Below are 25,762 nucleotides of genomic sequence, written 5' to 3'. Positions count from 1 at the left end.
AGCTAAAGGCAGAGCAACCATGTATTAGAGTGTGTGACCTTTTTTTTGGCCAGGCAGTGTATATCAGTCTACCTTTAGTTTATATACAAGTATGCTAATTACACTTAGGCTGTTAACATTGTCTTTTAAGATCAATGTAATTATCAAAATCAATACATTTCTGAAATACTTTGAGCTGGAATAACTTGAACAGTTTGCTACTCCAAATTTAGGTCATGGTGACAGGGTGATGAGATAAGGGTATACATCAAAGTACGACATGCTGCTTTTGACTCTGGCTTAACAATGACACAGTGAAATACTTTTTATTATTATTATTATTATTATTGTACGTTGCCATAAAACAGTAACATTTGATCAGTAATCAAGCCCACCAGTTGATAACCGCTGCTTAAAGTGATGGCTGAATACAACATTATCGATTTTCTGACTGCCTGGTCCCACCTACCTTCAAGGATGTAAACGCACTCGGTGTCTGGGGGGTATTTGTTGGGGTAATTGGGTGAAGTGAACAGTCCTCCATCTGGTTCTTTCACCCATGTCCCACACTGACCCGCGGGCTTCACTCCAGAATTGTTTTTCACTGCAATAAAAGTACACAGCAAACACGAGCATCAACTTAAACCAACGAGGAATAGGTTATTGTATTTCAGCTAGCAGTTATGAATGTTTTACCTGCAAGTTCCTTCTTTGTTGCCCCAGACAACCCCAGTATGAGAAGACTTACAGCAACAACTGAAAGAAAGGGAAAGCAAAATGGTGACACTGAAGATTTTGCATTTGTTTTTTTGTCCTCAGCTCCATTACTGCTTAGTGAGGTTCGAGTCAGCAAAGGGTTAATTATGGATTGACAATTTCATGGTCATTATCTCCAGCTAGGAGACTAAATCATCTGGAATCTTGCTGTTTTTGGAGAACACTATGGTCTATGGACACTGGCCAATGGGATTAGAATATGCATATCCAATAAGAGCTTTGTGTATTTGGGAAAACTGTTATAATTTAGAGCTCATCAATTGTTATTTTGCATGTCTTTACCATTTCAAACCAATATCCTCTCCTATTTATTCAAAATGTCCTCGTTTTTAGATTTGGAGAGCTTAAAGGCGCATTTGGTTTGTGCGCGTTTGGCTCAAAATTTGAGAAAAAAAAAGAAAAGAAACATAAGCTGTGAATGTCTTACCGCGATGGAAGCTGTGTCCATGTACCATGTCTATTCCTTTCACAAACCGCTTCAGGTCCAACTAATTCCATTTAGATGTAGAAATACTTGGAGAAGAAAAAAGATTTAGAAAGAGTTTGCGGAAATTCACAAAGCGCCCATGCCAAACACTCTGCGCTATAGAAAAAAACAAACAAACAGTAATACTCCAGAAAATGTAGTTTGAAGAAGTCCTCTATCCCTCTCGTGACTACTCAGCAGTTTCGTATAAAACCAAAAGCAATCTCAAAGGTTTCCATCCAAACGTTTCCAAAACCCTGCGGTGCGTCTGATGCACTAACAGGATGAATAGTCCCGTCATGAGCTCCTTCTACCCGCTCCACCTTTGCGCCCTTCTTTTTAAAAATATCATGGACAATCTCGTTTGGTCCAATCTCTTATCAAGACGAGTATGGGTCCTGGAGAAGCACGTAACCCCGCGTAGTACTCATTCCCGCTTCTGCGTCGTTTTTGCGCTGCGTAAAAATCCCGTGGCTCTTTGGTGTTTCATTCGCAGAGACTGATGTTCCTCAAGAGCGTGCAGCAGCAGCAGCCCCGTGTCTTGGCTCCTCTCATCTGGAGAGTCCCTGCACCCAGCGCGGGTTATGTACAATCCCTCCCCCCTCCTCTCTCTGTCCATTCACCAACTACAAACCACCAATGCGCCACGAGCCACGCGTACTTCTCCCGCGCGCTCTAAACTTTTATATTCATTAGGATTTCACTAATATCCCACAGCAGCAGTTTGAAAGTTGAAGTATTTTAGACTTGAAAGCCACTGAACCAGCTGCGTTGAAAAAACAAGGCTCGTGGCGTGTCTTCCAAATAAATAAATATGTAGCTACACCAAAGAGACGCCTATGATTATGTTTTTTATCCATTTTATTCATTATTTTATCATTATTTGTGATTATGTAAGTTCAAAAGTTTCCATTGTTTCCACTCAAAACCTTTTGCAATTGGAATGAAATGATAAAAAGTTACAGTTGTTACAGTTATTGACCCATTATTTTGTTCTTGATGTGGTTATTTGTGTTTAAACCGACCCCCATGTCACTCTCCATTTCTCTTTCTGGTGTATTTTTTGACTCCATCCACTCTTCTGCGGTTTCCAATTTAGGCAGGGAATTGAGAGGTAAAGTGCTATTTTTTCCTATCTCCAAAAAAGTTGGAAAGACCTATTACTTTCAGGAGGTGTGAGCGTCAAGAAGCATTGTGGCTCCTTCAGTGTGTGTGAGGGCGTACATGGATATAGTATAGTACTGTGTGTGTGTGTGGGGGGGGTGCGCGTGTGTGTGTGTGCTGCACTCAGAGCCGATGACAAAGCTGATCAGAGCCTGCTCAGGGACAAGTCACGGGCTCAGGATCCCAAAATAGTGTTGGCACCCAGCGCAAAATATCCATCTTCAGATACTCCTCTGCTGCAGTGGCGTGCGGCAGTCTCCCACTCAGTCCCTCTGTGTGTGTGTGTGTGTTGTGTGTGTTACTCAGAGCTTTCTTTGGGTCGACTGATGACTGAGGTAACTGTTCAATCAACTTTATTTTTATTTCCCGAAAATAATTGCGCAATGTTCTGATAAAAATATACGACTAGACTGTTGAAGCCCTTTGCAAACCCCGGTTGTTTACTCAGACTTGGATTTGGCACAAAGTCGGGATGTAACAATAACCAAAATATTGTTAACATCGATATTGTATTGAAAGTCTCACAGGACTGCAAGAAGTAATCACATATAAGACATGTATAATCTTTTAGTTTAAATGCATTATTGTGTTGCAGTGCACTAAAAACAGAGGGAACTACATGAATGGTAAATGGTTACGTTTATATATAGCGCTTTTCTGTTTTCAGGTCACTCAAAGCGCTTTATACTCACACATTGTACGCAAACACTGGGGTGAAGAGGGTCTTGCTCAAGAACACAACAACAGTATTCACCCGTGGAAGCCGGAATCGCATCGCCAACCTGTGGGTCGGTGAATCAGACCACTCAACCAATGATATTTTTTCTGAGAACGGGATTCAAACACTCTGCGAACTGAAGTACTTTCGCCCATAGATCACGATTTATGGTTTGCTGCTTAATATTCTTTGGAACGGGCCTATAGGACAGTAATGATTCATGCCAAAGACTTGTCAAGACATTTAAAAAGTAAAAAAATAACATCAACAATTCTATAAATGCGTCAGCTTCTCCACAACATTGCAAAAAATACCATAATGTGAAATGAATATTGTGAAAATATCGAACCATGAGATTTGTCTATTATTAGAGTCTTTACAATGAAGTCCATAATATGTGTTTTATATGGGTAACATGATATTGGCAGAGAAAACTGTTCTAAAACTCCTTATATTCTGTAAACTGTATGTTTTCATGGACTATGGATTATCCTCGTGTAATACAAAGAATGCAACTTTCCCTCATGGCTTAACTCCCATGCAGCACTGGCCTCTCAAAAGCGTCTCCGGAAAACAACACAACGCAGCAAAAAGGAATTTAAAAATGTCAATTTCTGTGCAAAGGAAAAGCTTATTATAGATTATAGTCTGCAACAAAATTCAATGAAGTCCCAGCAGCTTGTTATTGATGAACTGTGGAGCTGCAACAACTTTGTGAGCACGACAGCCGAGCATTTGTGATGGTAAACCAAAGATGAAGCAGAAGAGCTAAGGGAATTATTCAAATGAGGTTTATCAGGCAGACTGTAAACGCAACGGTAGCCCCACTGGTGAATTTAACAGCAGACTCCACTTTACACCACTGCCATCTATGAGCTGTCTATGAGTCGGCCATTTTTAATTAAGGAAGTCTCCGGCACAGAACATATCTATTGTGCTTACTTGGCTTCAACGCATTTGTAATTCCGGTCATGGTGTTTTTTGCAGGGACTATTTTTCATTTTTGATTATTGCTGTTAGGGATCGCAGGTGCCTAGAGCGCTCTTGAATGTGCCTTTGACGGGGCAGGAGCTGTTTATGAAAGGGGCCCGACACAAAGACAATGGCAAACGTTTTACCCAGCATCAGAGGAACCTTTATTGTGGGGAACAAAATTCACAAACTAGGAATGTGTTTTGACAATGAATAATGATGGTAAAAAAGTAAACTATAAAACAAAAATAAATACAAATGCAAAATATAGTGTTATGAACTTGTCAACAAACTGAAAAAGTAAAGTTTTTAGCTTTCTACCATGTTATAGCATTGTTCCCTCATCAAAAACATGTTTTAAATGTCATCCAAGCATGTTTGAGTAATCTAGCGATCTCTCCTGGGTCCTATTAGAACAATCCTTACAGTTAGCAGTACGATTCTGTGCAATGCTCCGCCCACAAGCCTACGTCACCCGTGCTTCCGTGTGACGATTTTCATTAAATATACAAATGCATGATAAACGGTGGTCCAAAAGTCACTGACACTTTTAAATCTTCAGTAGTTCCTATAATTCTTAAGTTATACTCACCAAATTTTAACAGTCAGTAAACTGAACCTTCCAAGATTTTTGGCGATACATACGGTTATAATTGTTCATTTACACTTGAACCTATCACTACTTAAACTAGGGGAAGTAAAAATGACCTCATTTTTATTTTATTTTTTAAGTGTCCAGCATTTTCAGTTTCACACTGAATAGCTCGATCCAACACACTTTAATAATAATAATAATAATATGGCTCTCATTTGATCCTTGATATTATGTTTTAAGTCGTTTTATTGTGTGAGGTTTATTCACAAACACCTTTTCTTTAAGATCGCCCCATAGGAAGAAATCGGGACTAGTGAGGTCTCGGGAGATCTCATACTGCCCCCTGTCTTTGAAAACCACTTATTATTCCTTTAATGGTGTTTACACTTGAGGAATCTCTGGTATTAAAATGTCGACGGTAACACCGCTGGGTTTGTGAATTTGACCCATGTGACTCAATGTGGTGGTTCGTTCCTCGGTGCTATATTTGCTCATATTAATGTTGGAAGGATAGTTCTAAATGCTCTGAAAAAATAAAAGAAAAAATATTTAGAAGCAAAAGAGTTGAGAGAGAGAATTTTTTTCAACTGTCTGTGACTTTTGGGCAACCCTGTACAAAACAATACCCACAATTTCACAAACCTGATGCAATGTGCAGTAGTTTCATTAGTGGGATGCACGCTGACTGTGTTGTGATAGCGCTCCGAAGGGGGAGTGACTTTGTGCGCCGAGCAAGCGGAGGGGGGACTCAGAGCGTCAAAAATTAAAGTGAAACTTTTTGACAAATATAGCATTTTCAAAACTATATAAAGTAACACGGTGATCTAAATATGTTACAGTATGTGTTAGCAGTTAATACCCCAAAGAAGTGTAATATCCACTCTTTAAAACAGAGAGGCAATTGTAGACAAGTCTAATAGGCACCATACTGTTGATTATTACAACCTGTGCAAGATGGTGGACCCTCACCAAAAAAAAAAATACACAATCCACCTTTAAACTGGTTGGATTGACTCTGCAAAAACTAATATTTTTGTAGCACGTAGAATCCTGTCTGCAGCCTGTCCATCTGGCACTGACTTGATGGGTAAATTGGGCATTCACCTTGTACTTAGTGTCACTCTAACGACCCTGGCGGCGCTGTTTCCTTTAGCCACAACCAGCAGGGACAGCAGTGCAGCAGACAAACACTTACGCTAATGCCCTCATGCCCTAAAGGACCCGCATTAACCTTATTTGTGATGTATCCAGCAGTGTGTTCACCAAAATCCACTATTTATTTGTCTTTCTTGTAGAGTTCATTAAGCCACTCAGACAAAGGCGTCATATTCTTGCACCACCACACTAATTCTGAACAGCTTTCTATGCTACATTAACTCTCTGGGAATTATCTTCTTCAAAAACCAGATGAGAGCAGGAAAGTACCTGAGTGCACTCCGGCGCTATTTGTTTTCAAGACACAGTGCCATTTAGAACTTGCAAAACAATTGTGCACTCATGATTTATAAGAACCTTTTCATCCGCTAGCTAAGCAAACAACAAACAAGCAAGTGTGGGTGTTTGTCCCCCCTCCAAAGATACTGCAAAAATGTCAAGGCTAAAACATGGCAAGAACTGTTCTGTGGTGAGTCAGATGGCTTTTTCACATTGGTGCTTTGTAAACTGTGCTGTTGTGCTTGACCTCTCTGTTAGTATTACTGACCAAACATATTTTGTGCAGCTGTTACAGTTGAATGAGCCTCTACTATTAGTCACTACAACAGTCACTTTGGTAAGTTTTTTTGTGGGGTCTGACGCTCTCGTTGTGTATTTAGAGTCTGACACAGGTGAATCAGCAGGAGCCGCTTAAGCTTTTTGTTTATTCATTTCAAAGTTTAAATCTTGCGGCAAACCATCTGTAAGCTCCTCATTACAGGCACATTCATTTTAAACCTACCTACCTACCTACCTACCTACCTACCTACCTATCTACCTACCTACCTACCTACCTACCTACCTACCTATCTACCTATCTATCTACCTATCTACCTATCTACCTATCTATCTATCTATCTATCTATCTATCTATCTATCTATCTATCTATCTATCTATCTATCTATCTATCTATCTATCTATCTATCTATCTATCTATCTATCTATCTATCTATCTATCTATCTATCTGGCTGTGGAAGGTGGGACTTTACTTTAGCAAGGAGCCTCAACATCACCAAATCAGACAAACCTGTGTTCTGTTAAAATCAATACAACCATGGCGACGTATGAGTAAAAACTGAAAAAAATGTAAAAAGAAATAACACAAAGGACAGAAAAAGCACAGATCTCTGCAGAAACAACAAGGGAAGCATTAAACTCTTATATACGTGAGGTAAAAGACGTTTTATATTTTGTCCTGAACAGAAGAAAATTAAAGAGATACAATCTGAGGGTGCTACTCATTAACAGCTGTGATTGTCTGGCACGTCCCAAATAAGAACAGCTGTTTAATGCACTTTATGGTCTGATCATTCCTGCATTCAAATGGAAAGTAGAAGTGATTGGCTGTTCTGGCATCTTTAAGCTCAAGATAATACTTGTGTGTCATAAAATAAGAACTTGCACCACACTCCAGGCTTTGCTCTGTACTTTGATCCTGGCCCAGTTTTGGAGGTGGATATTACTGCACCTTTCACACAGGTTGACCTTTGACGGCAAGGATCAAATAAAGAGGCCATATTCCCCTGTTAGACACAATCCTTTGAATATTATTTCCTGTATTTCAGCTCTGTTCCTGTTCATCTGTCAGTCAAAGCTGTTTGTCTCTCTAACAATTATTTCTGACCCTGGAGTACTCTCTGCACTGTCTATGAACCCACAGTTACAGTCTGCGGATTATTGCCTGCACCATTACAGCAAATGTGAGAGAGGAGGTTTTCCCAGCATGCTTTTCACCCCTCCTCTTGACCGAATGACTGTCCGAATGCACTGATGTCTGGATGTGGACAGGCCCTGTTGTGGAAGTTAATAGTTTGTCTGTTCTGAGTTTTTGAGTTTAACTAAGTGTGTAACGTGTGATCTGACCTCATTTGGAGCTTGGCGGGGGGATGTCGGGGTACTCCAGGCTCTCACACCCTCAGTGGGAAGCTGCAGTCACAGTGTCAGCAAAACAAACACACGGTTTCCACGGAGATCACTGAACTGAGTCAGTGTTTATTTGTAGCAGCTTGATACAAAATCAAAATGAACACTTTTATCACGAGGAGTAAACGGCTGGTTTATTAAACTGTGTTACTTTGTTAGAGAAATAGGGTAAAAGCAGGATATTTCTTGGCAGAGATTCTGAGTCTGAATACACACTTCTCCAATACTTTATGAAGATGTGAGTCTGGTCATCGATGCACCTACCCGAGGTCAGATGGGCATGATCAGGAACACACACGGTCTGTCCATATGATAACAAATATGGCTGATTAGAAGGGAAAAAAGGAAAATAAATATTACAGGGGATTGAAAAGAAAACATCATGGATTTCTGCGTTATCAATGAGCAACACACTGACCTCTGTTAATCTGAGGTGAGAGAAATTTAATTTTGTTCAAAATGATGAGTGACCAATGAGCTCCTTTGTTTTACTTGCATCACTGAAATAAACAAAACTGGTTGCTGATCGGTGGTGGTAAGTGACTATTGTAGCCATAGCTGCCCCAGGAGAGACTTGACAGAAGAGACACTGCCAAACTGCACCATCAGCCGCTCCGACCACCACCACGCGGTAAGGCAGGTGAAGTGTCTTGCCTAAGGACACAACAACAGAACTTGGTCCAAGCGTGAGCCAATCCTCTGACCTTCAGGTTACGGGACCACTGCTCTACCCACTGTCACCCTTTAATACAGAGATACCATTCTGGCAACACTGCATGAACTAAAGTGCGTATAAATTGTATTATTTATAAAAGAAAAATGCATTAGTCCAGGCACAGGCCATTTCAAGATAAGCACAGCCAGCAGTTAAATAAAAAAATATGGCCAATGTCAGGGCAGGGGTCAAAAGATAAAAAATACACCAGTGAAATCCAGCAGATTCATGATACTGTGGCTTACATCTATAGAGAACACAGGGTCAATCAGAGAGAATTTGTGTTCTTCCATTTTCCAGACTGGAGAGTATATTGGAGCATATGGATCCAGCATAAGCCGCACAAATGTTGCAATGTGGTCCCTCAATAATTCATCTGTGCACTGACTCCTGCTCCATATCGGCCTGGTCTGTAACATACCGTACACTGCATGAGACCGGAACGTGCCTGATGATAGAAAGTAACTGCACTGGTCAAATTAGGTAAGGTTAAAGGTTAAAGTAACACCTGCATGATGAGAGCCACGATGAGATAGTAAAGTCACACATTTATGAGATGGATAAGTTTATAGTTACCTCATGTTTGTTAGTAGGACCACACCTGACACGTGCCTCCTTAATACCTCCTTTCTTCCCTGCGCTCTCGCCCTTCCTCCCGCCCCTCTTTTCTACTTCTAATCCTTTGTTTCTTCAGGTATGAGGGGGACACAAATCCTCCCAAAACAGCCTTGGAATATCCCTTGCCTTCAAACTAAATACATTCACATTTTATTCATTTATATGTTTTATTACTCACTCATGGGCAAAGTGGATTAAGTGCCCGAGGATGACGTAGCCTGTCAGAATAAAAAACGATTCACTGTCCCAAATATGTTCTTGTCTGCAGTAGTTTTGTGGAAAAAAAAGCTGTATACTCTATAACATGAACAACTGTGTGAGTTCTGAACAGAAATGCATTATTAAAAGAGCTTACAATTTGATTTGCATTAGAATAAGTGTGTTAGTTCTTTGCTTGGTGTGTGGCTCCCAATCTCCTCACTGCAGCTCAGAGGCACGGGGACTGCAAAGGGACAGGAGCATACGCAGAGGCTGGGGGAGGGGCGAGCGAGCACACAGAGAAGAGCGGAGAGAGAGAGAGAGAGAGAGAGAGAGAGAGAGAGAGAGAGAAGGAGATTAATGATGACTATGGAGAAGATGACCAAGGTGGTTAGTGAAATTAACAGAGGCTTAGCTGGCAGCAGACCACAGGGAGGTAAGACAGCTTCCTCAACCCACAAGGATCTTTTGCATTTTAAATTCTTGCAAAACAAACTGTGGCCACTTATTAAAGAGAATGTGTGCATACGATATTATTCATTTGAAAGGAGGTAAACTTTCTATTTGAAGTTGTGCTCTCGGATGTCACTTAGATTTACATTTCAGGGCAGGTTTTACACCAGTATCATTTATCCTGATTTAGGACCTGTACGAAAAGGTGCACTGGCTGAATTTGGGCACTAAGTGTATTTAGTAACCTGTAAATGTGTATAGGCAGTTCAAACTTTAAAGCAGCAGTATGTAACTTCAAAAATAGACTAAGAGCATGTATTGTTTGTTTTTTTTTTGTGTTTTTTTTTTTTTGTTTTCAATTATTTTCCATTTTGGTTCTGTTTAACCTTTGTCCTTACTGTGAGCAGGCTTGCCTCTCCAGAAACCTGACTCTTACTGGTCTGGAGGAGTGTCTCCTGTTTGTTTTTTGGCTATAATTTTCCACAGTATGGAAATATGAAGTGTTATCTGTCTCCACTGAGAATATTCTGAAACACGGTTTTAACTTTGGATCATGCAGATGATGTGCCAACTCCAGAAAATTACAGAATGTACTTTTGAATATTGTTTTGGTGGAGGGACAACCACCTGCTCAACTTCATCCTGGACTGTCCTGTGGACTCAGTGCAGGGGGTGGGGGGCAGGAGGGCCCTGGGCAATCAATTGGGAAATCCTCTAATTATGATCATAGAATATCTAATATAAAAGCAAATTTGTCTAATGTAACTTAATCCTATTTTTACATTTGGCATCAGTGGAGGTGATTAAGATGAATATTTTGCCTTGGTTACTACTACATATTTCAAAATCTTCCAACTGAGGTAGAACGACTTTAAAGACTTTAAAGAATGGGACAAATTTATATCTAGATATGTATGGCAAGGTGCAAGGCTGCGCTTTAAATATAGAATTTAGAAATTATGAAAGCACCAACAGAAGCTTTAATGTGTGATGTGCCATTACAGACAAATTGGGAACAGAATGTTAATCTCTGACTGTGGGTGTCTCTGAAACCATGAAAAACATAACTTAATAGAACAGTACAGATTCTTGAGATAGATCACATATGACACTGATTTTGAGCCAAATAAATTGGATGCTACATTTAGATTGTGAGAAAATGGTCCAAATGCACTGAGTGATAATTAAAAGAGATGATGTGATGGGTTTTATACGGGTTTGGTATTCAGGATTGTCACATATCTGCAGTTAAGGTCTTATTTAAGGCAACAAATAAAAAGTGAAAGTTAAAGGTGGAGTATTCTGGATGCTTATACTGAGAGTTAAGTTGTAAAGTTATTTCAAAATGCTACACAGCTCTAGAGGAATCAAACAGACTTTTGGGAGAGGATTGGGAACAAATACATGCATATCAATGGAAAACCAGCAGCTCTTTGTTTCGGAGGGAGTTTGGGTGGAAGAACATAATAAGATTCCTCCTGACGCGGCGCAGAGAAAGTATGCAAATACATAATGTCGGAGGTGCTGTGGTGCTGATAAAGCAGATCACTTCCACATCTTTTGCCCCTCAATAACCCAGGGTTGGATAGATTTTTTTTTTTTAAATGTCATAGATGAAATATTAAAATTCTGTTTTAAGTTTGTAAATTTTATATCTGGGAAATACTGAAATATTAAATTTAAGAAGAAATGATGATCAGAAAATAATGAGATTCATGCTGTTGGCAAAAAGACAATCACCAGAAGATGGTAAACAGATCGAGTGCCTCTGGTGGAAGAAGAGGTAGATGTTCTGCATAGTATTTATAATATGAAGAGAATGATGGCATGTGTTGGGCTGGAAGAGGACAAAGTCAGTCAGACAAAAAGATCAGGCTTTGAATGGGGTTTGTTACAAATGTTTGCATAATCTTAAACGTTTCCTTTTCTTTTGGTTGCGTTACGTAGATTGTTTTAATGTACAAGTGCAAAGCTGAATAATACAAGCACTCTGAGATCAGTGATAGATGAGCCTTTACACCTGGTTCCATGTTGTTTGTTTAGGTTTGTTAATTGCACTTTATGTTATAAGACTGTGTGGATAAAACTGCTGTACTGAAGATGGACATTTTGGACCTTTGCTGGAGAGTACTTGTGTAATTATATACAATTATAAATGTTACTTTAATCTGTAAACAGGTACAATTAATATGGTTGAATTTTGTTTTTTTGCTGTAACATTGGGTTTGGTCACTAATAAAAATGATCAGGTTTGACATTTGTGCATTTACCTTTTGGATATTTCACGGCAAAATACAATATAATCAAGAGGGAAATCTGTCCCTTGTCCCCCCCTTGTCTGGGAGTATGGCATCATCACATTCAACACCTGAAAACCACCTGTAGATAAGCGGTGCCAAAGCTATAACATCTCCATGGAGACAAACAGTTGGCGGTTCGGTGTATGCGTGTTAGCTGCATTCCCTTTGTCCACGGTCTTGACTGGTGAGGCGCAAAAAAAGAGAAAAAAGAAAGATCAAAAGCCGGACTACATGAAAGCTGCCAAATTGTCTTAAAGGGAGTGCACCACAAAAGCATAAAAATAATAGAAATGCAGATCAAAAAGAGGCTACACGTGTTGCTTTGGGTAAGGCAACATCTGAACGCATTCTTCAAACCGTGCTGTTGTGCATCCTACAGAAGCTGCAAATCGCTGAGAAATAATCAAGAAATTGTAATGGGCAAACAATCGATGAGGGGCTGAACATGGGTAGCCAACCTTTCAAGAAATCAATGCTTTTAATTGTGCTATTTGACATGAAATTCTGGTGTTTTCACAAAAGCATCTGGAGAAAAAAGGTAATAACCATCATGTCAACAGCAAATGGTTTATTTGCTAATAATTACAGGGAGGCTGGGAGAAGACATAAAACGATTATATGGGAACAAGCGCAACATTTATTGGAATTAGGCCCAGATTTACTGCACTGGAAGGAACAATGTTTTGAGCCTATAAAATGTTAATTAATAAATCATTGGAGCATTTGGTGTTTAGACCTCTGCATCTCAGTGTGGAGGCGGGAGGTTGCGTCTCCATGACAAATGAAATTCATTTGTCCCGTGGTGTGTGCCCCACCTCAGGCCCAAAGTACCTGCGTAGACTGGAACTTCAAAACACCACATAAACATACAATTTCAAATAATATATTTTCCGTTGTGTGTTTGCATGTGTGGGGTGGGCATTTATTACATTGTGAGGACTAAAATCTGTAAACACGCTCACATTATGGGGACCTGCCTCCTTTATGGAGACAAAAATCAGGTTTACCGTGATGTAATGTTTTTATTGGATCAACAACATGGTTTAAAGTTCTGATATGGGCTAAAATAGGTAAAGATTGGTCTCCACATTGTGTCGTCAGGTTTAAATTATAACCCCAATTCCAAAGAAGTCGGGACATGGTGTAAAATTTAAAAAGAAAATACAGAATACAATGATTTGCAAATCATTTTCGACCTATATTGAACTGAATAAACTACAAAGACATGATATTTAATGTTCAAACTGATAAACTTTATTGTTTTTATGCAAATATTCACTCATTTTCAATTTGATGCCTTCAGCACATTCCAATAAAGCTGGGACAGGGGCAACAAAAGAATGGGAATGCTTAAAATCCACCTGTTTGGAACATTCCACAGGTGAACAGGTTCATTGGAAACAGATGAGTGTCATGATTGGGTATAAGGAAGGAACATTCAGTTCAATGCAGGTCGAAAAGGATTTGCAAATCATTGTACTCTGTATTTTTTTAAAGTTTTACACAGTGTCCCGACTTCATTGGAATTGGGGTTGTAAGACCAATCTCCTGGAAATGAATTTAAGACAACATAATGTCCCCATAAGACATGTAAGTACAAAGATCTCAAGATGTAATATAATGTGTTATTAGATCAACGACATGATTGCAAGTTCAGATATGGGTTAAAATAGGTTAAGGTTAGGGTTTACGTTGAAGTTAGGCAAGTAGTTTGGTCAAGGATAGAATCAGTCTCCAAGAAATGAATGTAAGTCACTATAATATCTCCATAAGACATGTAAACACAAAAATCTAGTCCCACAATGTAAAATAATGTTTTATTATATCAACAACATGATTAGGGTTTAGGTTGAAGTTAGTTAAGTAGTATCGTTAAGGTGAAGTCTCCAGGAAATGAATGCCCCTACAGCACGAAAACCCACCACACATATACAAGCGCGTGTCTAGTCTGGCCCGTGCTCCGACATGCTCCTGGTGCGAATCTCAGACAAATAAGCCGTTTATTGCTGTGTTCAATGCAGTCAGCAGAACAGACGGAACCAACAGATAATGAGTGAATGTGGAGCATCTGCTTGCTGACAACAGCAGAGCACCAACATATGCACAATGTTCCAACATGACCCTTCATTATATTAGTCTTCTATGACAGTGGAGTGGATGCCTACAGTGAGTAAGAGTATGATATTTTTAGGATAGTTTGAATGCGTATCTATGGTGACAGCGTTTTACATGTCCTGAGGCGTTGCCATATGTCTGATGAAGTTGTGATGAGACTTTTGCTGAGTATCTCTGCGTCTGCCGGAGCCGTGCACAGACTTTTGCTAACTTTATTGACGGCTGAATGTGCAGACCAAAGACATTCAAATCCTTCCACCACTTTAGATTGGAAGATACGCCCATTTCCCACTTGTATATGTTTATTCAGTGATGTGGACTCTTTGGCTGTAATCTGCTTGCATAAATCTCTTTGATGATAGCCACTGGAACATCTGCTGGAGCAATATATATATCTGGGAAAGTAATAAAATGTCTGGTAAACATATGTTATTGGAGATTTTCTTTTGGAGTTCACCCAAAGTAGACCGCTATCATTCTTTACACAGGCCCATGTCAAATAAATGAAAACGTAGAGAGTGCAAATATACGGTTGCGTGCAAGGATCACCCCTAGCACAACCGGGTTACCTAGTTCAGGTAGCTGGGGGGCCGCTGAGTGCTGAGGCAGCTTCGTCCTTCTGCAAAACACCTCCCTTTGTCTTGGTGTATCTTTCTCCTTAGATGACACGGCAATAGAGGTCCAAGAGCTATTTAGGTACATCAATTAATCAAAGGCATTCTTATATATCTGCATAGTTGAGCGTAGTTATTTATTATGATGTACAAGGAGATGAATGAAGGAGGCTGCGGGCGAGGCTTTAGCGGGATAAGAGAGTCTGGGTACCGAAGTGTTCCACTGTGTTTGAATGTTTGATGTGTTTTGTAACCAATAATATGATGGTTTACGCAGACAGCCAGCAATATGATTAGTTGGTCTGATGTTATAATGCCGTGTTAAAGTCTTTTTCAAACACTGAAGAATACAGTTTTGGAGGAGACAAAGGAGGGAAAGTGGAGCAAATTAGTTTTTTACTCTACTTCATGACAACATTTTAAAAAAAGGGTAGTAGTCTTATGTAGCGCAAGATGCTCAAAGTTGTTTTTTGTACATTCTTTCATTCACACTCAGTTGTTCAGCTGAGTATGAACGTCCTGGGGCAGACGGACAGAACTGTGGCTGCTGAGACACTGCTGCCCCGCTGTAGCACCTCGTATTGCCCGCGATTCCCATCCAAATACTAACCAGGTCCAGATGAGTTCGGGTATTGACAAGGCAACTCGGCCACACAGGGCTTTTAAAATAGCTGGAGCAGAATGACTTATGAATTAAATTAGAGATAGTAATAGAATTCATGGCCTATTCTCAAGCCAATGGCATTTAGTGTTCCCAGTGGTCAATGCAAACTGCTCCAATTACGTGGTCAGATGTGCAGGCACGGACAGAGCACTGTGGCTGTATTTGAATTCATTTTAGATAGAATATGAATGAGCCTTTAGTGGTATAAGCTCCAGGAAGTTGTGCAAAATCATTACTGTTGCATTTTGGACACAGACCTGTACTGTGCAAGCGCTGGCACTTTTCGACGGAGCTTATCCCTCTGCGTAAAGAATTATACGTTCATCCACAGTAAAATATGTTATTGTTGGTGAAGCTTTCGAAGCACAGAGATCCATTTGACAACAGGGGAGAGCTGTGATCACGAGCCAGTCCTGGGTTAATTGTGTGGAGAGGGGAGCGGGGTGAGGGATAATTGACTCATTTTGTGGGTGTGAAAGCCACCCGCAGCGGCACAGAGCAGATACAGCACCGCACTATAATCTCCCGTCTCCCCAGTCACAGAGGAGCCAGGATTCTGCTGTGGACCACCGAAACCCCGCTGAGGACAAACCAGCAATTTGGGATGCACTGCTTTCACTTTCAGCCCCAGGTCTACACAGCTGGATTACAAGGGTGAGTCTGCCCGAAAAATAAAATTAAACAGTTTTATCTTTAACCGCACAGTAAGACTTCAATATACAGCCATTTAAAGTGTTTTTGTCGAGTTTGTTATTATAAATGTGCTTAGGTTTCAAAAACGCACTGAAGTGGAAGAGTACAGTAAAGGGGACAGTCCTCGTATTCAACAAAGAGCTGCGCCAAGGCATTGCAAATGAGGCTTAAATTAACTGTATATTGTGCAAACATATCCATAATGCCCATAAAAAATAAAAAAAAATCCATAATGCATTAAATATTGAGCAAAGAGAAGAGTAAAAAATAAAATGTTGAGAGGATTAACAGCTGGGAAAGCGTTGAAATTAAATGGTAAAATTTTTATATAGCGCTTTTCAACCTTTAAGACATCAAGCTGTACGCAGACAGTGGTGGAGAGGGGGGTTAAGTGTCTTGCCCAAGGACACAACGGCAGAATCGCACCGTGGTTCAGTGGATCTGACCACTCGACCAATGATGTTTATGTTGAGAGCAGGATTCGAACTGCCAACTTGTGGACAAACACTCTACTGTGAGCTAGTGGATAGAGCAGAGGTGCCCAAACTTTTTATCGAGGGCCACATTTCAAAAAATATTCGAAGCAACGTAATGTTTGAGGTTATAGTGATAGAAATAGTTTAATTTGCTGTTAAAAGTACTGCTTATGATCAATTGAGCCGGTTCAACAGGAGGCCTGAGGGACAATAAAAACTGGCGTGAGGGCCGCATTTGGCCCTGGGACCATAGTTTGGACACCCCTGGTATAGAGTCTGTACACTACATGAACTGCTGTACACCACATGCAACATGTAAAGTACTTGTTCAGAAATATGACATTGTTTCAGAGAATATCATGTCATTCTTGGAAACTGTCTGAAAAATATACTTAGGGATTGGTTGGAACAATGGGTTTTAATGATAGCGTTTAATGGGGACGTTTAGCTTCTATTGAAACCCATGTCCATTCAACGTTCCTATGACATAACTACATAAAACTATCTATAAATGCTAAACGTCTTTGAATTTAAAATAATCTCCTCATTCTTATCATTGCAATTATTATTTGAAAAAGACAATAAAAAGTATATCTATAAATGCAAACATGAGATTCCCAAAGCCATAACTCAACATCATCTGCCTGCATCCTCTCCTCTTTCAAACATTCCACCAACCCCCATCCACCATCTCTCCTCTCTTCTAACATCTCCCTCTGTTTTCTGGGCAGCATTCACACACCATCAGTCCATAATCAGCTGGCTTAGCAGGACCTGAGACAGAGCCCCCACTGAGCGCTGCCTATTCTTCAACCAAGCCTCCAACTGACGCAGTGTACGGCTCCATGACAAGATGCTAAGTCATTAATCACCACCATCTCCCAATTCTTTTTATGACGTGCAAACCTCTGCCATCGCAAGTGAGCCAAGACCCAAGCAATATTTTATCAAGGCGATTTCTTTTTCTTGAAATCTGAAACTGACAAAGGCGTAACAGTGGTTTTAGGTTTAAAAGAACGCTGTGTACCCTCAACGGAGCTGCTCGTGACAGTGGGCTAATATATCTTGAGATTTTTGGAAAAACAATTTACAAAATAAAATTGAAAGTAAGTCAAGTATAAGGTTATATTTTTAAGTGTTTAATCATTTGTTGACAAGACAAATAAATCAATAAAAGGGGTGGAAATGTACGTGGAAATAGTAAAAGATTGGGCGTAATTGTTAATGCAAACTACTATCGGATCCTTAGGCAAGACACTTCACCCGCATTGCCTGGTATGAAAGTGGTGTGAGTACGAGTGCGCTGGCGGTGGTTGGAGGGGCTGATGGCGCAGATCGGCAGTCTCGCTTCTGTCAGTCTGTCTCAGGGCAGCTGTGACTACAATATTAGCTCATCACCACTGTTATGGAGTGAGTGAAAAGCGCTTTGGGTATCATGAAAAGTGCGATGTAAATCCAGTTCTTAACTAATTAAATGTAGCTTTGCGGTTCTGGGTCAGGTCTACGCGTGTTTGTTTATCATTGCGAGATAGGGTAAACGTAACTGCAACCACAAGGGGTCAGTAATGAACAAGCGTTTAGTTCTAGATACATTTTAAGTGCAGTTTATTATGCTGGACAATGGTACAAAGGTCCACTATCTTCACCGTTGCGTAATACAAGTAGTGCAAGCTAGCGTTAGCCACGAGTTCCCGCATAATTTGAACTTATTTATTTTGATCAGTGTCCATTTTGGTAATAGCTTGGCAGATTGTTACAGCGACTGGCGTATCATAATAGGTTTTCGATTGTTCCGTTGACACATGCACATTACCATCCCAAACGAACGCCATCTTGCATTTCTGCTCAATTTCCTGCGCGACTATAAATGACTCCCTCTGTGAACCAGGCCTTCTGAATGCGTTTGTGCGGATGTAATCTGGACTTTCCGAATGTCTGTCTCAAGGCCATATCATCAGAGTCATGAGAGCGTAATTAGACTCCATGCATATTAAACACCACCCTGCATCCACCAGACTGCGCTTTGAAAAAAAAATCGGGATTTGCTTTGGGCCAAGATGCCACAGCTCATGTCCAGAAGGTCGCACATATTAACCACCAACTGATTAGAAGCTCCGGACTTTCCCTTGAGATATTCACCAGTCCATCATATCGATAAAGATTAAAAAGAAGAACATGCTTTGATTTGATATCTGAAAGTGAAATTCACAGTTGGAGTAACAGATTAGGGATATGACAGCTAAAAGTATTTAAAACAGTCAGTCAGTGTGGGGCTAGAACAGAAGTGGGTCCATCTGCTCAGTGTTTTTCTGCAGCTATTTGACAGGAAAAGACACACTTTTGACTTCATAATACAGTGATACAGAAATTGCATTCAGTACCATCAGCTGTCATCAAGTTTAGTTTCACATCGTTCTTATACAGCAATTATTTCTTGGACCGTTTCGCAATATCGACCACAGACTCCCAGCTGTCTGTTCAGATTATATTGAACTCAGAATTGGCAATTTGGCCCAAAACCAACTTGCTCTATTTCCCAAAATGAGAGAAATCAACTTAGGAGGATAAAATGTGGAATAAGAGTCTGTAATGTCAATTTCTCAATGTATCTTGCTTGTTTAAATATTGTTAAGGTAGAATACAGGTAGAACACATGTGCCACTTAAGTACATTGTGATTAGCCTTTATTAAGCATGAATAAAAATGTATTCACCCTTCAGACAGATACAAGGCAGTGTCCACCAGCAATCTGACCAGAACTGAAGAAGCGCCTTGGATGAGCAGCCAAACAGTTGACAGACCGGAACTTTTCTTTTTCTATTGTGAATATGTCTGTGTAATCCCTCAGTCATCCAGGTATGATCCATAGTTAAATAATTTATGAAGAATTACTTAAAACCATAGTATATAACGTTCTGGTGGTGGTACGTCACATGCATAAATCCATGGAAGAGTTAAAACCATACTTCAGAACATTATACATGGAGTTTTATGCCATACTGTGTCATCTTATAGCCAAAGGACAACATTTCCATAGAGACAAGCAAGAAGAGGGTCTCATTCAGGCCAGAAGAGTCAAGTTTGGGATGATGCAAGCTCGCTCACACTACGGACGCATGTTGTGTCTGTTTTTCAATCCAATGAAAACACCATAATGACAAAAACATGCTTTTATTTCAGTCTATTTTTGGGTAGATAGTTGTATATAGCTTTAGGGTTGCCTGGGATCCAGAATACACACTTCAATATTTTATTAAGATGTGAGGCTGGGCACTGGCGAATCTCCCTGTTTTTCAAATCGGTGTGATTGACAGATGGAGATCAGGAACACGCATGAGTCGCCGTATCAGACAAAATGAAAGGAAAAGAAAAAGAATCACAAGAGGCTGAAAAACATTGCGGATTTCTGCGGAATCAATGAACGAAGCGCTAAACTGTTAATCTGAGGTGAGATACATTTGATTTTATTTGTAAATCACAGGTGACCAATGAGCTCCTACGTTTCAAATGTGTCACTGACAAAAAACGAATCTGGATGATCACGTTTGAGAAAAATACCACCGCATCATTCTCAAGCTTTAGGGTGTTCTTAATAAAATATTTGCTCATTGTAAATTATGTAGGTATTTGTTCATACTTTAATAAGACTAATTAAGGTGCAGTTCTTTAAAAGTGAAAGTATTTGAGTGTTATACAGTTGGTAAATAGTGTAAACGTGTAAGTGTAAAATGCTCAGGAGTTCATGGACGTGAGGGGAAGTAAACCTGGAATTGAGTTTTTGAGCGGTTGCTCTTTCACACTTTGATGTTGGAGTGCTCCTGTCTTCAATATTTATTACATCCATTGGCCTCTGCGCTCAGGGAACAGCCACCCCATCACACTGCTGTTATTAGGGCCACAGATACTTGAGTGAGGCCACCACTCATTTACATGGATCTACTGGAGGTTCATAAAACATGTCAAAGCATGTTTAATCTATTTTATATCTTTTCATCACACTCTATCCCCTGTAACTAGGGACTATAAAATATATATGTCAAGACAAGTTTATTTACAGAGCGCATAGCAAGTGAGAGCATGTTACAATTAAGGTTACTAAATATTTTAAAGTAGTGCAAAACATGAAACTGTTACGTATTATTTAAAACTTTTACAGAAAGAAAACAGTTGTTTTTTTTATGTCTGTGAATGGAATGTCAGTACAAAGAAAATGAATGCTTTGAGCACGTAGAAGCCAGTGAATGGGTTTAATGTGTTCACGTTTTTGTGTCCTCACAGCAGCATTCAGAACAAGCTCGAGCTGCTGAATAGCCTTTCGGGGAAGTTCGTAAAAGGTCTATAGCAACAGTCCACTCTGTTCTTCTGACTCAGTTATAAGCACAAGGATTCTGACATCCGGGAAAAGATTGTGTGTTTTGTAGTGCTTTTATGAGTTAAACTGACAAGGTTTTATTCAAACTAAAATGTGAAAGAAAAGAAAGAAAGAAAGAAAGAAGCAACGATTTTCAGATTAAAAATATTTCATGAGTTAATGGTGAAATTATTTTGGCTTTAACAACCATTAAGAATAAGGACACAGCTGACAGTTTACATAATTATTATTTTTATATTATTATTATTATTATTATTATTATTATTATTATTATTATTATTATTATTATTATTATTATTATTATTATTATTATTATATTTTTTGTTATTTTAAGCAAATAGTGAATTCTCTAAAACTGTAACATAAATTAAAAAGGACCAATAGATAGAGCTTAGAAATAGGACACATCTAACAGTATGTTTTTGCCATTGTAAGATTGTTTAGTTTCCATCGACCAAAATAGAATTATTATTCCTTTCTTCACACACGTCACAATATCGACAGCAGCTCATAATCCCACCTGGCACAAAACACCAAATTGTTTTCCATTAGCACCGGGCAGGAAATAGCATTAAATTAGCTCTATAAATACGGCCGAGCTCCTCATATATGTTGTACAAAAGCCATAGAATGACACCGTTATTACCACCTTTGCTAACAGGCAGCTAGACGGGCTGTGCTCAAACAACCTGCACACCATTTTAGACTGGACTACAACAACAGCTCTGAGCTCTGCAGGTCGGGAGTCATTATGATGTCTGACTCACCGCTCACAAATACAGCCACTGCTAAAACTGGACACTAATGTTTTAATAGAATGTATCTGAATGCACTGCAGTCACTGACCTATTTTAAGCGCACGTTTACGGCAAGAAGGGTATGGTATCCAAAGAAACTGAATACTGAAGGTTACTCACTGCCTTGCTAATTCGTTGCAAATAAGGCAGAGCGATTTCATTATGGTACCGCTCACATAAGGTTAATAGCATAAGTACTTGGGTCACAGAAATAGTTCTTCAGGGTCAGAGCCAAAAATAGTTGAAGTGCGACGTAATGTATATGTGGAGTGAGGGCTAGCTTGTTTGCTACAATGTCAACACACATAGTTCGTAAAATACCACCAGGTTTGTGCGGCGAGGGAGAGATTGGCTGAGAGGTTTGGACGCAGGACAAATGGATTCTGTACCTGTGTGAAACCAATTCCCAGCGCCCACAATTTGCTGTATGTCTCTGTCCACTCTTCACGCCCATTTGACACGTCCTTGACCTGGCAAGTAAAAGCCAAGAAAAACTTAAACTGTTAAGTAAGTAAATAATACCGCTGGGGCGACAGTAGCTCAGTTGGTAGAGTGTTTGTCCACTGATCCGAAGGTTGGCGGTTCAAATGCCGCTCTTGACATAAACATCATTGGTCCATAGGTTGGTGGTGCGATTCTAACTCACACAGGTGAATGCTGTTGTTGTGTCCTTGGGCAAGACACTTAACCCACCTTGCCCTCAGTGTCTGCGTACACTGGTGTGTGAATGGGTGAATGGGTGAGTGGTTCCTTGTTGTAAAGCGCTTTGAGTGCTTTGAAGGTAGAAAAGTGCTATAGAAAAATGTGACCATTTAAATGGTGAAAATTTTCCACCTTTGAGCCATTCAAAGCACTTTACAGCAAGGAACCACTCACCCATTCACCCATTCACACACCAGTGTACGCAGACACTGAGGGCAAGGTGGGTTAAGTGGGTTCAGTGGACAAACACTCTACCAACTGAGCAACCGTCGCTCCATTACCATCAGAAATCAACATTTTATTGCCAATTTTGTACAACTGAAAGAAGGAAAAAAAGATTTGAATGGACTAGACTTGTGATGCTGTCGCTGTATTGGACCGTTGTGGTAAAGAAGGAGCTGAGTCGAAAGGTAAAGCTCTCGATTTACCGGTCAATCTATGTTTCTACGCTCACCTATGGTCATGAGCTTTGGGTAACGACCGAAAGGACAAGGTCGCGGATACAAGCGGCGCTCCCTTAGAGTGAGGATCTTGGTCACACGGGAGGAGCTTACAGTAAAGCCGCTGCGCCTACATGTCGAGAGGAGCCAGCTGAGGTGACTACTGGACGCCCCCGGGGAAGACCCAGGACATGCCGGAGGGACTATGTCTCTCCGCTGGCCTGGGAACACCTTGGGGTCCCGCCGGAGGAGCTGGAGGACGTGTCTGGGGTGAGGGAAGTCTGGGAGTCCCTGCTTAGACTGCTGCCCCCGTGACCCGGCCCAGGATAAGCAGAAGAAAAAGGATGGATGGACTAAACTTGAATGGGGTGAACAAGATTGACAAAAACACATACACTGACAATATTCAACCCAAATGTGATAACACATACCTGTAAATGTTATGATTGAGATTCAAATGTAGAAAAAAATGAGTGGACTTTACAAAGTGAAACTGTATACACTTATTTGAGATATGATGCTACAAGGTTGTTTTATTTTTACCTCAATGCAGCCTTTTTAAACCCGACTCAATATTCAAACACTATGTATAATTTCTATATTATCTGATTTCTCATATATCTCCCACAGTTTGAATCAGAATGACGTCAGATCCCACACTTGACGGCACATTACTGCTTTACAATAATCCTACTTAAAAACTCCATTCATCACTGTCTTTACTGTAGCCGCCGTTCGCACCATGACTGGGCCGATTGGAGCGCATTAGCATTCCCGTGTGACTCTGAAGATAAATGGATATTTTTATTATTACCTACAGAGTTGTTGCAGCGCTAAGTGATGAATAGCTTGATAAACCTTAATGTTGAGCAGTCACATGCCTCTGTAATTGGATAACTAATAGAAGTCATCAGTCAGTGCGTTAGCGGCGGCTGTGGCTTTCTTGATCTCCACAGGTTGTCAGGGCTGTTCATGTGGTGGGGGGATTAAACTGCAGTTACAGCTTTAGCACCACTTATTTTAGCTCTTATTGCTAACTGTCTCGTGATTCAATTGTTAATTAAAAGTAACAGCTGTAACGCATGCGTGCTTTTTACGTAATCTTGTTCTGTCCTGTTATAGGTTTAGACTGACGGTTTTTGGAAGTGTGTTTCAGAACTTTGAACTGAAGGAATGGTATTGAATATATATATAAACCTGTGTAGCGTCTGTTGGGTAGTTGATTCACCCAATCTGCCTTTTGCCGTTTTTAGCTCAGGTTAGCGTCCCATGTGAGGATATAAACCTGACTGTATATATAAATGGGCATAGCTAACCTGCTAGCACCGCGTTCCAAACAGGTAGTGAGCATGGGCGTGCTTATAGCCCCATCGACACTGGCTCTAATTCACTTTCTATTGAAAACTGTCCATAACTGCTGCTATCAGGCTCATCATTTTGGTCTTAAAAACGTCTGTATTAATCCACTCTACTTGATCCTGGTATTTTTATTTAGCTATTTTCTTTGTAAATCAAGATACAGGCATTAATAACAGATAAATCAACCACCTTCTTTTCCCGAGGTCGCTTCCGTTCGCACTACCAAGAGGCTACCCCGCTCCCTGCTTCCCCGTGTGGGCAGGAAGAGGCGTTACCTTCAACAGACTCTCCAGATTGGCTCTTTGGGTTCTATGATACTCGCAGTCGGAATTCCAAATATCGAACTCAGCTTCAAATTGGCCCCTATAACCGCCAGCCTCGATGAGCTTCATTTGACTGGAGCCAAACGTTATGATTCACCTCTCACTCACTTCCACTCGTCCACGTCCACTTCTTTATACAGTCTGTGCTTCAGGACTACAAGATGAGTATCATTTAACAACTTTTGGAAAGAGGTTAGGGTTGAATAACAGTGGCCAACCCTCATCGCTATAATATGATGACATCTTCAGTTGTCATTTGGATTAATAATGTCTGTACCTGTAGATCTGTTAGTGAGTTTATGCTTTATGTTTTTAATATGTTCCAACCAAAAAAACAAAACATATTTACCACAGCTTTAATATTCCTGAAACAATAGGTTGGGTTCATGGGGCTTGACAACATTCGAAGGGTGAATTTGCTGTTTAACTGTCACATTTCACATATTTTGTCGTGGTTTATGGTTAATATCGCTGGAATTATTGGATTCATCCATTAAAAAAAGTATTTCTTTGTTATAGCTTGTGGCTTTTTAATCACAAAGCCATGATGTTGTCAGTTGAAAGTATTTTAATCCATAAGTTCAATGTTATCGACCAAGTTCTGACAAATGATGAGGATCAACACTGTGGAGTTTGTGCCCTCCGTCTGACAATATGACATTTTAGGCATTTTAGAATATTGTGATCACAAATTAAGCTTCAAATGTTGAGGAAACTAAGAGGTTACACTAAATATAATGTGACTATTAACACATCTCTCTTTAGTTGGCCTGATTTCACTAATGGAAAAACCTAATATGTTCATAATGGTAAATGGTTGCATTTTTATTATTTTTATTCAAAAACTGATTGATAATTCAAAAACTGACTGAACAGATTTTCTTCTTTATCCATGTACAATATCCCTTTTAGAACATTCTTCTTCATTTCTCATGTCCAAAAATATGGATGACTTGACCTCATTGTGAACCACATGAAAGTGCGTAGCATTGCTAGTAGCCTGCGCGCTATTTTTGCCTCTAATTGCTTCTTAGTCATTGGATTTGAGATGCTTGAACTTAAAGAGCCAAAGAGGAGCTCAAGAACTGGCAACACACATGAAAAAGAGGGCGGAAGCAGAATGTACCTTTGGG

The 25,762-nt window shown here is 40.0% G+C and overlaps 1 protein-coding gene across 3 annotated transcripts in view; it reads right to left on the bottom strand.

Moving 5' to 3' along the window:
- The window catches only part of neto1l (neuropilin (NRP) and tolloid (TLL)-like 1, like), an 86,987-nt gene extending 85,208 nt beyond the window's left edge, over positions 1–1,779 (bottom strand). The window contains exons 1-3 of one of the 3 annotated variants that reach the window (XM_055229956.1): positions 1,184–1,779; positions 676–735; positions 449–583 (exon numbers count right to left, since the gene is read on the bottom strand). In XM_055229956.1, coding sequence (XP_055085931.1) covers positions 449–583; positions 676–735; positions 1,184–1,211 — 223 coding nt within the window. In that variant the 5' untranslated portion in view covers positions 1,212–1,779. The remainder of the gene's footprint in view (positions 1–448; positions 584–675; positions 736–1,183) is intronic. The other 2 variants (XM_033985881.2, XM_033985880.2) reach the window with 2 other exon arrangements.
- Between the last annotated feature and the right edge of the window lie 23,983 nt (positions 1,780–25,762).

Source organism: Periophthalmus magnuspinnatus, chromosome 20, assembly GCF_009829125.3.
Source record: "Periophthalmus magnuspinnatus isolate fPerMag1 chromosome 20, fPerMag1.2.pri, whole genome shotgun sequence".
NCBI classification, from domain to species: domain Eukaryota; kingdom Metazoa; phylum Chordata; class Actinopteri; order Gobiiformes; family Gobiidae; genus Periophthalmus; species Periophthalmus magnuspinnatus.
This window is presented reverse-complemented; position numbering and strand designations above follow the sequence as displayed.